Source organism: Dendrobates tinctorius, unplaced genomic scaffold, assembly GCF_039654945.1.
Source record: "Dendrobates tinctorius isolate UK_male_01 unplaced genomic scaffold, ASM3965494v1 ptg000019l, whole genome shotgun sequence".
NCBI classification, from domain to species: domain Eukaryota; kingdom Metazoa; phylum Chordata; class Amphibia; order Anura; family Dendrobatidae; genus Dendrobates; species Dendrobates tinctorius.
The window spans coordinates 35453703-35468302 of NW_027361687.1; the positions used below are offsets into that span (position 1 = coordinate 35453703).

A 14600-nucleotide genomic window follows, 5' to 3' on the forward strand; every position below is an offset into this window, starting at 1 on the left:
TTTGGTTAACTCTTTAATGGATGCACAGTTTATTAATTTTACTGAAACACAAGAATTAGCTGGTTTTTCTTGATATATTAAACACAGAAGTGATTTTGGTTTTCAACTATGATCAATTATACCCCTCTTTTAACCTAGCCAAATTACCTTTTTTCTGGTCACTAGGAGGCTGTTTTTTCAGTCCCATATGCATTTTGTAGCACTTTATACATCCCTGACCATTAACTTAACCATAACTACCTTTTCAGGGGAATTTTTTTCTTTTTGTTATAAATGCTTTTATCATGTATTTTCTGCTTTCTGTACTTTGAATGACCGTTTTTTGCATTTTGCTGTCCCCATTTTATTAAATTTGCTGTACAAATTTTAATGATATATTAATAAAATTGGTGATTTTATGGCATAAAGACTTCCTTTTTTTCGATGATTTTTTTTACACCAGCTTGAAAAATTATTTTAAAATCTCAAATGTTGGCCTACTGAAATGTATGTTCAGTAAATACACTCAATACTTGCACTGGAGAAAAATGGGCGACTGGCAATTCAGAATAGCCCCTGGAGAGGAGCAATGTATATGGTAGACGCCCGGGGAGGGGGAAACAAATTATCTCAAGCTCCAACTCTGGCCATGATCTATAAGGTTTGGGATAGAGGAAAGCACCTGTTGGGTGGTCCCGATTGCTCTTTGTTTACACCATTGTGGCATAATCATAGTCATCTGGAATTTCAAACTTTAGAAGGATGCTCTGATTGGGAGGCGAAGGGGGTGATGACGGTGGCACATATTCAGTCTAATAATACATTAAAACAGTTTGAACAACTGCGCACTGAATTTGACATTCCCCATAGGTTTTTCTACAGATTTTTACAGCTCCGGCATGCGTATGCAGCTCAAATCAAAACTAGAGATCTTAGTATAGACCCTAATCCCTTGACAATGCTGGTGGGGGGCTTGGGCTCCAGAAGAGGACAGATTTCCTCGATCTATAAAATACTTCTCAATGCATTACACAATAAATACCCCCTTTGCACCAAAGCTAGATGGGAGGAGGATGTTGGCCAGCTCTCAGATGATCAATGGGACTATGAGTTGAGTTCAGTGCCCTGTCTTTCGCTATCGGAGGCCCAGAGATTATCGCAGGTGTATCTAATACATAGGAAATATAAAACGCCTGCGTTCTTGCACAAAATCGCGATAATGAGTGACACGTGCTGCCCCCGATGTAGCCTACCTGATGCACACCTTATGCATATGTTCTGGGAGTGTCCTTGGCTTGGACGGTTCTGGAATAATGTTCTGAATACGTTGGCAATAGTTTATGGTACAAGATTGCTCCCTGATCCAAAGGTCTGTGTGCTGGGTATTATGCCGGATATTCCTGTGGAAGACCCGCTGGCGATAGGTATGGCTAGAATTTTATATATAGCACGGAAAACTATTGCCTTGCACTGTAAGCAATCTGCACCCCCGACGGTGGAGGAGTTTATTAATAGAGTCAATAGTACTATAAGGCTGGAAAAAGGAGTGTATATTAAAAGAAAAGCTATCGGAAAATTTGATAAAATCTGGAGCCCCTGGCTTGACACCCCGGGTTTGCCATCCCAAACTTTGTTGCTGGAGAATCTGTTCCCTATGCTTCGTTAATTATGGTACCCCTTGCTCCCTCTTGGTTCCATATGATTTCTTGCTTTATGAATAGGTTTCATGAATATGAAACTGTGTGTGCTTTGTCTCAATTTTGTAAGTTAAAACGGTTTAATAAAAATAATCTGATTTTAAAAAAATGCACTCAATGCTTTGTCTGGGCTCCTTTTGCATCAATTACTGCATCAATGCAGCGTGACATGGAGGCGATAAGCCTGTGGCACTGCTGAGGTGTTATGGAAGCCCAGGTTGCTTTGATAGCAGCTTTCAATTCGTCTGCATTGTTGGGTCTGGTGTCTCTCATCTTCCTCTTGCCAATACCCCATAGATTCTCTATGAGATTAAGGTCAGGCAAGTTTGCTGGCCAATCAAGCACTGTGACACTGTTGTTTGTAAACCAGGTATTGGTACTTTTGGCATTGTGGACAGGTGCCAAGTCCTGCTGAAGAATGAAATTTCCATCTCCAAAAAAATTGTCGGCAGAGGGAAGCATGAAGTGCTCTAAACTTTCCTGGTAGACAGCTGCGCTGACTTGATAAAACACAGTGGACCTACACCAGCAGATGACATGGCTCCACAAACCATCACTGATTGTGGAAACTTCACACTAGACCTCCAGCAGCTTGGATTGTGGCCTCTCCGCTCTTCCTCCAGAGTCTGGGACCTTGATATCCAAATGAAAAGCAAAATTTACTTTCATCTGAAAACAACACCTTGGACCACTGAGCAACAGTCCAGTTCTTTTTCTCCTTGGCCCAGGTAAGACACTTCTGGCATTGTCTATTGGTCATGAGTGGCTTGCCACAAGGAATGTGACTCTTGTTGCCCATGTCCGGGTAACGTCTGTGTGTGGTGGCTCTTGAAGTAATGACTCCAGCAGCAGTCCACTCCTCGTGAATCTCCCTCAAATTTTGAATGACCTTATCTTAATCCTTTCAAGGCTGTGGTTATCCCGGTTGCTTGTGTACCTTTTTCTACCACACTTTTTCCATCCACTCAACTTCCCATTAATATGCTTGGATACAGCACTCTGAACAGCCAGCTTATTTAGCAATGACCTTTTGTGGCTTACCCTCCTTGTGGAGTGTCAATGACTGCCTTCTGGACATCTGTCACGTCAGCAGTCTTCCCCATGACTGTGAAGCTACTGAAACAGACTAAGGGACCTTTTTAAACACTTAGGAAGCCTTTGCAGGTGTTTTTTGTTAATTATTCTAATTTACTGAGATAATGACTTTTGGGTTTTCAGTGGCTGTAAGCCATAATCAGCAACATTAACAGAAATAAAATCCTGAAATAGATCACTCTGTGTAATGACTATATAATATGAGTTTCACTGTTTGCATTTAAGAACTGAAATAAATTCACTTTTTGATGATATTCTAATTTTGTGAGAAGCACCTGTATACGCTCACGGAGAGTCCTCAAAAACCAAAACTAGTAGGGGAAGGAGCTGCGGCCTGGTCAATCACTTGTCAGCCAATTGTGTAATTGTCCTGATGATTGGAGGCAGCAGATTTGCGTTCCCTGACCATTGGTGGAAGCAGTGTGATGGCAGAGCATTTGTGATCTGATTTGAGCAATCATCCCTGTCACTAAAAACTTGCACGATCCCTGTAAGGATTCTGTGCAGAGGATTGAGGATTGGACTCAGCTTTTATTTATACCTGGGACAATACTGTACATGTAGCAGTTACACCACCTCCCCTGCTCATTTTTCTGTCCTATTTGGCAGGGGCCCAATGCACTGCAGCTGTAATTTTGTGGGTGGGGTGGTTGGGAGGACCTGTAAAAACTTGCATGGGGTTACTGTGGGTGACACAATCACTGTGGGGCTCAAGGACAGTGGTGCAGAACACACTCTTATCCGCCCTAAATTTGTGTTCCTTGAAGAACACGTCCCTTGGAAGACCCTGACTGTCCCCAGGTTTGGAGGGTGTTCGCCAACCCTTTCTGATGGCCCGGGATTTTTTGAATTGGGGTGCTGGGAGGGGGGTCCGAGAAACTCCCCACAAATGTTTTATTGGGATTGATCTGGGATGGTTGGTTGCCCAATACATTCCTGACAATCTTCCCAGATAGGGTACGTCATGTGATTAAAATTTTGATAATTTGAAGGTCAATGTGATGGATGATACTCTGTCTATGGTACAGAAGAACTGAGCCATGTCAAGCTGCGGGCAATGCTGTGGAGGATCCCCTAAAAAGGAGCCAGCATGAGTGCTAAGAGAGATGGGGATGGGCATCAGAAGCAGGTGGTCCCGTGCACCTGGATGGTGTCACGACGGATGGTGACATGGCCAATGGTGGCTGCCCTATAATTAACACTGGTCCTGAGGTATTAGGTGAGGCAGGGAAAGTAGTGCCCACAGAATGTCACGGTGGTGGGAATGTAGTGTCCACAGCCTGTCAGGGTAATGGCAAAATGTTGTTATTCCAGAAGACCGCCTACGTAGCCGCTGTCACTCACCGTCAGAGTGCCCAGACATAGGTCACACTCTGCCTTCTGGACCCTCATTAACCAGGACCAATCACTGACCCAGAGCAGATCCCAAAGGGGGACCTGTGAGGTTGGGACCTTAGTGTTGCTTCAGGCTACCTCCAGCCAGGAGTTTCAGACATGTCTGAAGGAAGTGAGTGACCTCATGGAGAAGCCCATCTCCGAGTCACGGACGGAGAGGTTATTGTGGGATCCATGGAGGTTGTGCCCTAAGGTGGGCTTAGGAAACAATCTGTAAATCAGTCTCCCATGCCACCTCAAAAAGAGGGAGGTGTCATAGAGGAAAATTAAAATCCATAAGACTTGTCACCCTCACATTGAACATGTGGATAAGTGGGAAAATTACTTATAACTGCAGAAGAGCTGGCACTTTAACTTACTTTGAAATAGGACTACACAGTGAACATCTGCGATTAATTACAGTTACATCATCTATGTAAAAGATAAAATCACAATAAAAAATATGACAATATATCCCGCCTGGGACCTCCGGGGGTGAAGATGTCCTGTAAGTTGGAGGGCTCATAAAATTCTAACAGACCCAGCACATCCCACAATCCACCCCATATGAGCTGATTAAAGGGAGGTGTGAGGGTGTAACTTTGAACTAATAAAAAGGAGTATATGGGTTTGAGTCACTGGTCAGTATATGGAAGACAGTTTGCTGTGGATTCTGTTCCGTTATTCAAAGACATACTGATTGGGAATTTATATTGTGAGCCCCATCGGGGGCAGCAATGATAATGTGTGTAAACTGCAAAGTGCTGCGGAATGTTAGCGCTACATAAAAAACAGGATTTTTTGTTGCTTACCGTAAAATCTGTTTCTCTGAGCCTTCATTGGGGGACACAGAAACCATGGGTGTATGCTGCTGCCACTAGGAGGCTGACACTATGCAAATAAAAAAGTTAGCTCCTCCTCCGCAGTGTACACCCCACCGACAGGAAGTAGGATGCTCAGTTAGTGAGAAAGCAGTAGGAGAAGCAATCTGTAACGAGATAAAAACAGAAAACACAAATCCATACTGTAACAATATTATACAGTAAACAGTGCTGTTCAACTTGGGAGGGTGCTGTGTCCCCCAATGAAGGCTCAGAGAAACAGATTTTACGGTAAGCAACAAAAAATCCTGTTTTCTCTATCGCCTTATTGGGGGACACAGAAACCATGGGACGTCCCAAAGCAGTCCTCAAGGGGAGGGAACAGCAAATAACCCCATCAGGACGAGGGAGTCACCCTCGTCACCTGCAAGGTCACCTGCGAGGTCTTCTTTACCCCGACCGGCACTTGCCGAAGCTAGGCATGGGTTGTGAGAAACCTTATGGACCTGTGGAGGACCAATGACCGTACTGCAGAGGAGCCAGACGAAGGCCCAAAAAGTACCGCCAGGAGGACACGCACTGCCCGGGCAGTGTGCGTCGTACTGAAAAGAACGCAGTCCCTCCTGGGCCGGCAACCCTACTAATGTCGACCAGAATCCGCGAGCAGACGCTGACCTGAAGGCCAGAGGACCTCTATACCTCAAGCCCGAGCTTGATAAGTACCGTTGCTGTGGCCAGGTAGCCTGATGAGAGCACGCCACGAAGGGAAAATTCGAGGCGGATGAAAGAGAGAGAATTTAGAGAGATGTAGAGTGGACCCTTGACCTACAGGAAGTGTACCACAGCTGCTATAGAGTCTGAGGCGCCCTAGGAGTGGTGGAGAGCCTGAAAGGGAAGGCTACCAACTGAAAAGGAAAATGGACCCGTACGTTGCAAAAGCAGATATCTCCAAAGCCCTGAAGAAATCAGGACCTGGATAAGAGCTTCATGGAAAAATCATGCGATTCGCAGGAGGCAAATGCTGAACGAAGAAAAATTTCCACCTGAGAAAAAAGGATGGTCTCCATCCTAGATCCCGGAAAGGCACGCTGAGGAAAAAGCGCTGAAGTACGACGAGGTTCAGCCTGAGGAAGGAAAGCGCTTGTCCTTCCGGTGACCTCCCCAATAATTAAGCGATTGGAGCTACCCGGAAGAAACGGGAAGCTGGTGAGGGACTTGTTTGGAGATAATTTCGCTCGTGAGATCGAAAGCCAAATGAACCCCTAGAAGGGAACGATGAGGCGAAAACCCATGTTTCCATGCAAGTGGAATTTTTTGGACAGTGAGGACGATCAAATCTTCTGACTGGTCCCCAGCAAGAATGCTCTGATGAGCAAGCTAGGCCACGTGTCTATAGAACTTTGCAACACGAGTGGAGACTAAGACAGGACACTATAAAGCGGCGGATGGTTTCAAGGTTGACCTTGCCAACTACTGTGAGAATTTGCCGTGGAATCTCTGAGGGATGCACTTCTGGGACAGGAAGGACCGTAGTAGTGGGAGACTTGGAACCGTAGGGTTCGTAGTCGCAGAAGTAGAGATATACTAAGGCGCCCTCTTGCTTGGAAACGGCTGAAGCCGTTCTGTGAGAAAATGACGAGGCCTGAGAACAGGCCACTGAGAACCTGCGAAAGAGCCAAACACTGAAAACGTACTGAATAGAACCAGGGGATAATCTGGATCTCATCGCCGCGATGTAGGCTCAGGATGGCTATAAAGAGAGAACTGATTGCTCCACTAAGGAGGTAGAACGGAGACTACTGGATGACTGAGATGCAAAGGGAGATAAATCCAGCACCCCGGGATGAGTGTGGATATGGACAAAAATAGTGTAGTTGGACTTAGAAAAGTGATTAGTCGAGTAAGGAAAGTTCAAGCAAAACATGGAGTATGATAACTGTAAGAAAAGTTGGCTCTAGGTAGATCAAATAGACACCAGAAGACAACTAGGCTGACGAAAGGCAGGTCAATTTGTATGACGATGTAAACGACCGAAACCATCCTGGACCCTCTGGAGCAGGGAGGGGATTACGGTGTGTAGACCTGCTAGCCTAAGTCTAAGACAAAACGCGCCTGAGGATAACAGTGAAAAGATACAATACTAGCCGAAGGAAGAAACGCGTTATCACCAGACTCATTCTTGGATCCAGGACTGGAACAGCTTTTTACCCCGGTCGATGCTTGCGTAGAGTTAGATCCCACTCCTGTGAGGTGGGATACTTTTTCCCGGTCACGGTCAGAAGACCCATGTCTGAGCTGCTGAAGGCTTTACTCGGCGTCTGTAAGAAAGAATAGGTAAGTTTCGACAGATAAGGAGCGTATGGTAGTTTTGTTGCTCGAAGTCCCCTAAAGCAGGCTAGAACTTATAAACTACTATTTGCCAAACATTAAAGATAGGCGGACTACACCGGCAGTAAAGATAGCTTCTGGCAAAAACTCCTGTGGTGCAACTCACACTTAGGGTACAGAACATGCCGCAGTAAAACCGCGACCATCAGTACCTGACCCGAGAGAGTCTGACCCACCTGAAGGTGGAGTATCCAGATATGTTGCTACCAAGATCCGCACTGTGGGACAGAGATCCGTTCTGTTTGGACATGGTAGTGGTTACGTTCAACTGTTAAACCACAGATGTTATTGACAATGAACTATGTAGCCGAGAGGTGTCTTTGACTCACCTGAAAGCGACTTGTAACCGCGGCTGTAGCCTGCTATGAGCAATAAATGCCGGCACCTCACCTCAAGTGGCTTTTAGACGGGACCTTAGGTAAAGGCTGCAAAAGACCGTGAGGAACGTGAGAGAGGACGCTTCTGACTCGCCAGAAAACGGGACAGTATAGCCGGATCGGTATAGTTGATGGCCTCGGGTACGTTTGAGTTACCAGAGAGACGGCGTGTATTGACTAAACATGTCTGATAGAGGACTATTCAAGTGCTCAATAAGGGATAGAGTACTGCTGCAATAGAACACGAAGAACCTGAAGGCGAGAGTGTCTGACTCACCTGAATACGGTACAGAACACCAGTACCACTGGAGCAGTCAACCCCAGACGCGTCTCCACAGTAATACAACCGTTTGAACTACTGTACCTGGTAGGTGATGCCGCCGCGGGATCTCGGCTCCTGCTTACTCACGCCCGCCGCGTCTGAAGCCTGGATAGCGGATATAGCCTAGCTGCCGGGGCAGTCTAGGCCTAGATACCTGACGACATTAGGCAGAATAACGGCTTATGTGTTGCGGTCTAGGCCGGAATACCTGATGGCATTAGGCCGAATAACTGCTTCTGGCTGCGGTCTAGGTCTGAAAACCTGGCGGCATTAGGCAGAATAACGGCTTCTGTGATGCGGTCTAGGTCTGGGTACCTGACGGCATTAGGCAGAATAACGGCTTCTGTGATGCGGTCTAGGTCTGGGTACCTGACGGCATTAGGCAGAATAACGGCTTCTGTGATTCAGTCTAGGTCTGGGTACCTGACGGCATTAGGCAGAATAATGGCTTCTGTATTGCGGTATAGAACTGGGTACCTGACGACATTAGGCAGAATAACGGCTTCTGTGTTGCGGTCTAGGTCTGGATACCTGACGACATTAGGCAGAATAATGGCTTCACGCGTAGTAAGCCGTGCCACGAAGTCTGTAGTAAAGTAGATTCTGACCAGTCAATTCTTATGACTGTAGAACAGTAGGCCTGGGATCAGAAAGAGACTAATCTCTACTCTCTGTTGTGCGCCACGGTTCCAACTTCTGGAACAGCGAGTTGTGGTCAGCTTCTCTATCCACTGAGCCACAGCAGACAATTGCCGGATAACACGGACTTCTATTCAGGTAGAAGTCCGGCCCAAATACTGGAGACGTGAAGAGAAAGAAGCAGCACCCTGTTCTGCTTATAGCAGTATGAAACCAGCGTCCGAAGGGGGCTGCAGAAAATTGAAGGGAGAGTGCCTGTGAGCCGTAGATATGGAGTTGCTATGACAGGACCCCAACGTCTTTATGTGAAGCAATGGCTGAGACTTGCTCTGCTGAAAATCAGGGCACCAATCCGTAATGGCCGAAAAACACAACAACCGTGTGACAAAATCAGATCTCCGACATACTGATGCACTAGAAACTGCGCGGCAGAAGATTACAATTATGCCAGTAATTTGAGTACTATTACGTCAGAGACTGTACAGCTCTAGATAACAGTTACTTCAGAGACCGTACGGCTCGAGAAAAACCTTCAAGTTAGTGACTGTACGGCTCCAGAGACTGTACGACCGGGTCAACTGGGGGCTCCTGGACGGTGGGAGAGGACCACAGCGGAGGAATAGGAGGAGAACGAAGTGGCCTAGAGTTAGACATGAGAACAATCCCACTAAGCGCTGCCAGAAGGTTAGGGGACAGGAGAGCAGAGGAGGGGGGGGGGGGATCAGTCTGCAGTGCAGCTACTTACAGCAGATGTCCTGTATGAGACTTCATGGCTGTAGAGAGAGACAGGCAGGTCCCATAGCTGGATGCGGCTCCACTGTACCACAGCCGGAAAATGGCGTCTGCCAGAATACGCAGGGCAGAACGTGCGTGCTGTGAGGGCGGCCAGAGACCGGGAAGCCCACTCTCAGCTAAACGCGGGGCCCGGAGGAGCAATATGGCGGCGGCTCCCGTCCACAGTCTGAGGATAGCGGTCGGAGCCTGACGCCACACAGGAAGAGGCGAGAGGAGAAACGGGCGGGAAAAGGCCCGCCCGAAGCCGAGAGGAAGGGGGGGCGGAGTCAGCGCTTCCACTAGGCCCAAAATGAAGCCGGGACCTAGATTACAGCCGGCGGCCGCCGGAGCGGGAGACCGCGGAGGACATACAATAGTGCCAAACGGGTCCCCACAGTGGCGCCAGGGTGCTAAAAGTGGCGCAAACAAAGTGCCATGACGCCGCTTAGACAGGCTGTACGGGGCACAAAGAACAGGAAGCCTCTGTGTGCCTAAACCCCCTCTCTTCCCCAAAGGATCTGCAAGGCAGTGCTGAGGCCCCTGAAACCAGTCGGAAGGGTATGAACTGCGCCAGCCGCCCAAACTACTATCTCTTTGAATAAAGGGTTGTTTTGTTTTTTTTTTCCCCCCCTTCTTTCTCCTTCTTATCCCATTTTCTTCACCTCTTCAGTGACTGGGGAGAAAAGAGGGAAAGTGCCTCCTCAATCACGAAAATCGGACATCCAGAATCCATGTTGCGGGACGTCCGTGTCTCCTCGACCGACAGGCTCTGGTGGGCGAGTGGGTGGGAGACGTAGGCAGGACCAGGTATTCTTTCTCTTGTGGGATCACCTAAACACGCGCCTGTGTTAGGGATTTTGGGGTCCTGCCGTCCAGACATATGAGGATACGGGGTGGCAGTACACGCCGTACTCATAGTCTCTGTGTGGGAGTACAGTAGTGACTGTTCACACTGTATCCCTCCGGGAACCTGAAAGAAAACGACGCACATTGAGGTAGATAAGGGTCTAGTAAAAGACCCGTGTCCACCTCCTACTGACACTAAGCTAAACTGAGCATCCTACTTCCTGTCAGTGGGGTGTACACTGCGGAGGAGGAGCTAACTTTTTTATTTGCATAGTGGCAGCCTCCTAGTGGCAGCAGCATACACCCATGGTTTCTGTGTCCCCCAATAAGGCGATAGAGAAATAAAATTGTTATTTTGTCCATAGGAGTGCTTCCCTCCATTAAGCACAGTCATTTCTGTGACCAGGTTTAGCAATTTTCTTTTGTTATTTCTTTTTAGCTAATACAATGGTATATATTGTATTGTCTTGATCCCATTTTCTATCTTTATATAAATTGTTTATAAACATAAATATCTTTATGGACTAAATATATAAAATTGAAACGCTTTGCTCATTTTGCTGTGTAAACCACACCCCTGAAGTCAAACGCTACCTGTAAGAGGTGTCCAATCGGCATGAATAAACGGCTGGTGGTGGCAGCTAGCTTCTTTTGTTTTTGTGGAGTTTGGCAGTGACCATACAAGGTATATATATTTCATGCGTCAGAGGTGTATATACCATATGTTCACTGCGAGTTTCCCAATAACTGGCCTAGTAGTAGTAGCCATGGTCTCAACCATCACATTTCAGCCAAATGCGTAATTGTCCTGAGGCAGTGGAGTTGCGCTCCTCTGACACTCACCATGCGGAACTGGGCCTGAGCCTGGTGAAGGATATTGTCTTGCTGGGTCTCGGCGATGCTGGTGAAGATCCCCAGCTCCGGGTTGTATTGCAGGACGCTGCCCTGCAGATGACTAAGAAAGTGCCCAAAGCTTCTAATGTAACCGCTGCGAGCGATGGACTGTAGAAATGGAAAAATCAGAACAAGGAGAATGGAGCAAACCGAATGGAGGAGGCAGCCGAGCGCTGAAGTCAGGACGTACCTCCTCCAGGACGGTCAGCAGTGGCCACTCCTTCTCGAAGTTGAACCTGCGATGTGCAGCCTTGAGTGGTGGCAGGTTCCTCAGAGCAGCATCTTCGGGGAGTAATATGTGCTGGCTCATGTCCGCCTGCTCCGACTCTTGCAGCAGATTCTGCACATCACCGCACAGGGATATCCCTGGAGAAACGAGCAGATTACAATCAGTTCACGCTACATGGACACAGACAGAAGCTATACAGCTCGGCCCATCCGTAGAGACCCCACAACCCCCATCATGCTCTCACCAGACTCCTGGATCTTGGTCGCAGATGGTAACAGATTCAGAAGCACCGAAAGTCTGTTCCATAAGCTCTGTGAGCTCTGAGAAGGGAGAGTTGAGAAAATGTCAATGCCACCTACTGCTGCACCCCAATAGGGACAATTCAGCCCACCAGTCAAGTTCCTATTAAAAGGCCCAAAGGGCCATGTGAACCTATATGGCCCTATTTTGTCCTCATACAATATGCATTTCATTTCTATTTTTGCCTTGTGTCTCCCATCAGCTTTATTGTAGTGGGCAAAATCACATTACCCACTTGTTTGTTTTCCACCTACATTACCCAAAACCCTCTCCATGCACTCTGTATATTCATATCACAAGCAGGGTCCTCCCATAGATATATCCCATAATCAGTCTTCTTCCTCTTCTGTCAGCTGTATAGTCTTCAGCAAATTGCCCAGTCTCTTCTCCCCTCTGGCAGCTGTACATATAATCCCCAGCAAGTTGCCCAATCCATCTCCTCTCCCCTATCTGGCAGCTGTACATATTAGTCACCAGTAATTTGTCCAGTTAAGCCCCCGTTACACATAGCGATATCGCTAGCAATATCGCTGTAACGTCACCGATTTTGTGACGTTATAGCGATATTGCTAGCGATATCGCTATGTCTGATACTTACCTCCGACCGGCTCCCCCGCTGGTCGCGCGAGAAGGTCCTGGATCATTTCTCATCGGGCGCTTCCTGTGGCGCCGACGAGGAGCGCGTGGACGTCAGGATCTCCGCGTCTGACAGGTAAGTAGCGACCCCCGACCCCTGCGATGTCGCTGGTGAGATCTGCCTGTGTGGCAGCTCACTAGCGACCACTTAGCGATGCACCAGCGATCCATATCGTTGTCGGGATCGCTGGTGCATTGCTAAGTGTAACGGTACCCTAAGTCTTCTTCGTCTTCTTCATCTTCTGGCTGCTGTACATATAATGCCCAGTAATACCCCTTGTGCTCTGGCAGCTGCAAATATAATTCCTAATAAACTCCAGATGTTTTTTCCCAAGCTCTAAGATCTAAAATATGTCCTTAGTCAGGCTACAGCCCCCTCTGGCAGCTGACAAGCAGAATAGAAAGTTCTTACTATTGGCTTCTCAGCAGACTCAGTCAATAGTCAATAGTATGGCATATGTACCCACTGTGGTGCAGAAAGTCACCCCACCTGATGCAGATCAGACTTCCCAGCATCATACCTGTGCACACATGATTATTATATCAGGGTTGGTCCTCAGCCAGTCCAGGAAGACCTTGACACTGGCCAGAAGCCCCTCGTTGGTGATCACCTCTAACCTCTCCTGAAGACTCCGCTCATTGGGACTGGCTTTGTCGCTCTCGACGCTTTCTTCAGATTCTGAGGCGTCTCCTGGGAAGATATCAGGTAGCAGATCCATCAACATACCTGGCCCATGTAGGAGTCTGCGGTGACTACCCTGCGGCCCTCTTACCTTGTTCCATCAGGGTGGTCTCCTCTGCTTCTCCATTCACAAGAGGTTCTGGTACTTTGGCAATAGGGAGGACGGGTTCTGGTTTCACAAAAACATTGGTGAAGGTGGGGGCCAGGCGAAAGCAGCGCTTGGTCTGGAACATTTGGGTAGACATGGCTTGCAGGTTGCTGGCGATGCTCGCTTCGCTGGTGGTGTGACCAGGACCGTTCACAGACTCATGGGCATCAGCCTTGGCAGAACTGGCAGATTTAGCCTCCTCCGAGGAACTGGAAGCCTCCTTGCTTTCCGTCTGACCTTTTGCCTCCTCTCCAGGGTCGTCCTCCATATCTTCAAGGTCGGACCGCGACTCCTGACTGTTCATGTCAGAGTCCGACTCTATATCAAAGGCTGCTTCTTCATCGCTCTTCTCCGACGTACTCTCAGAAATGTCGCTGCCCTTGGCTGATCCGTGGCTGGAGTCAGAATCGAAACCTTCGCTTAAGTCGCTCTCATCCAACTTCCTCACGGGTCTCCTCCTCCGCAGACGGGAGAGACGAGAGTACTTGTGGCTCTTCTTGCTAAGAGGTTTGGCTTGCGTCGGCTTGTTGATCTGGTTCATCTCGGGTTCGGCATCTTTCTCCATTACGTCTGAGACCTCTCTTGATTCTGGGTCATCTGAGGAAGGAATGCACAAATCAAATTGTTACTCCATAATATTGGGGGTCCCAAGTGAGTATGTCCATAAGACATGACTAGAGCACCCACCAGGACTATAATTCTGGAAGGCAGGGACTGAACTCTCCTCCAGCTCCGCCTGAAGTCGGATATTCACGTGGTTCACCAGGTGGGAGAAGAGAGCCAGCGTGAACGCTATGGCGGCACTGTACTGCTTGGAATCTGGCAGGAGGCATGAAGCAAAGACAACTGGAGATCACTGGTTTGTATTGGCTTCCAGAATAAAAATCATTTACATACAAGAAAGCCCCTTTTGGTGAATACTATGGGAACATGGTGCAATGATACGCACCTGCCCTCTTCAGGCTATGGACGCACATCAGACAGATGACCACCATCCTGAAGACCAGCAGGTCGGGCAGGAAGGAATAAACTCCTTCATACTCCTCTTCATCCTCACTGGCCGAGCTCAGGTTGATGGAGGAGGGAAGGTAGAACATGCATAGATTGAAATCCTCCAGGACGGACTGACAGAGAGAGGTGAGCTCCGAATCTACCGAGCTAAGGGAAAAAGGAGACAGGTCACTGACACCATGCAAAACAGCTTAAAGTACACTCTGGTAGCCTGGAAAAACCACAGGACTCTCAGTGGCCCCTGCAATCCTGCCCAGGACGTGTTGCAATCCCGTCCAAGACGTGCTGCCTTCTCGGCAGCCCCACACTCGAAGCCTAGGGAGCACTGCCTTCTCATCGGCCCCGCACTCGACGCCCAGGACGCGCTGCTTTCTCAGCAGCCCCGCAC

The 14600-nt window shown here is 48.1% G+C and overlaps 1 protein-coding gene across 2 annotated transcripts in view; it reads right to left on the minus strand.

Moving 5' to 3' along the window:
- The window catches only part of SMG5 (SMG5 nonsense mediated mRNA decay factor), a 61121-nt gene that overhangs the window by 15301 nt on the left and 31220 nt on the right, over positions 1-14600 (minus strand). For both annotated transcript variants that reach the window (XM_073566917.1, XM_073566918.1), the window contains exons 10-16: positions 14151-14359; positions 13889-14020; positions 13145-13798; positions 12893-13062; positions 11680-11755; positions 11397-11572; positions 11156-11314 (exon numbers count right to left, since the gene is read on the minus strand). In XM_073566917.1, the coding sequence (XP_073423018.1) occupies positions 11156-11314; positions 11397-11572; positions 11680-11755; positions 12893-13062; positions 13145-13798; positions 13889-14020; positions 14151-14359 (1576 nt within the window). The remainder of the gene's footprint in view (positions 1-11155; positions 11315-11396; positions 11573-11679; positions 11756-12892; positions 13063-13144; positions 13799-13888; positions 14021-14150; positions 14360-14600) is intronic.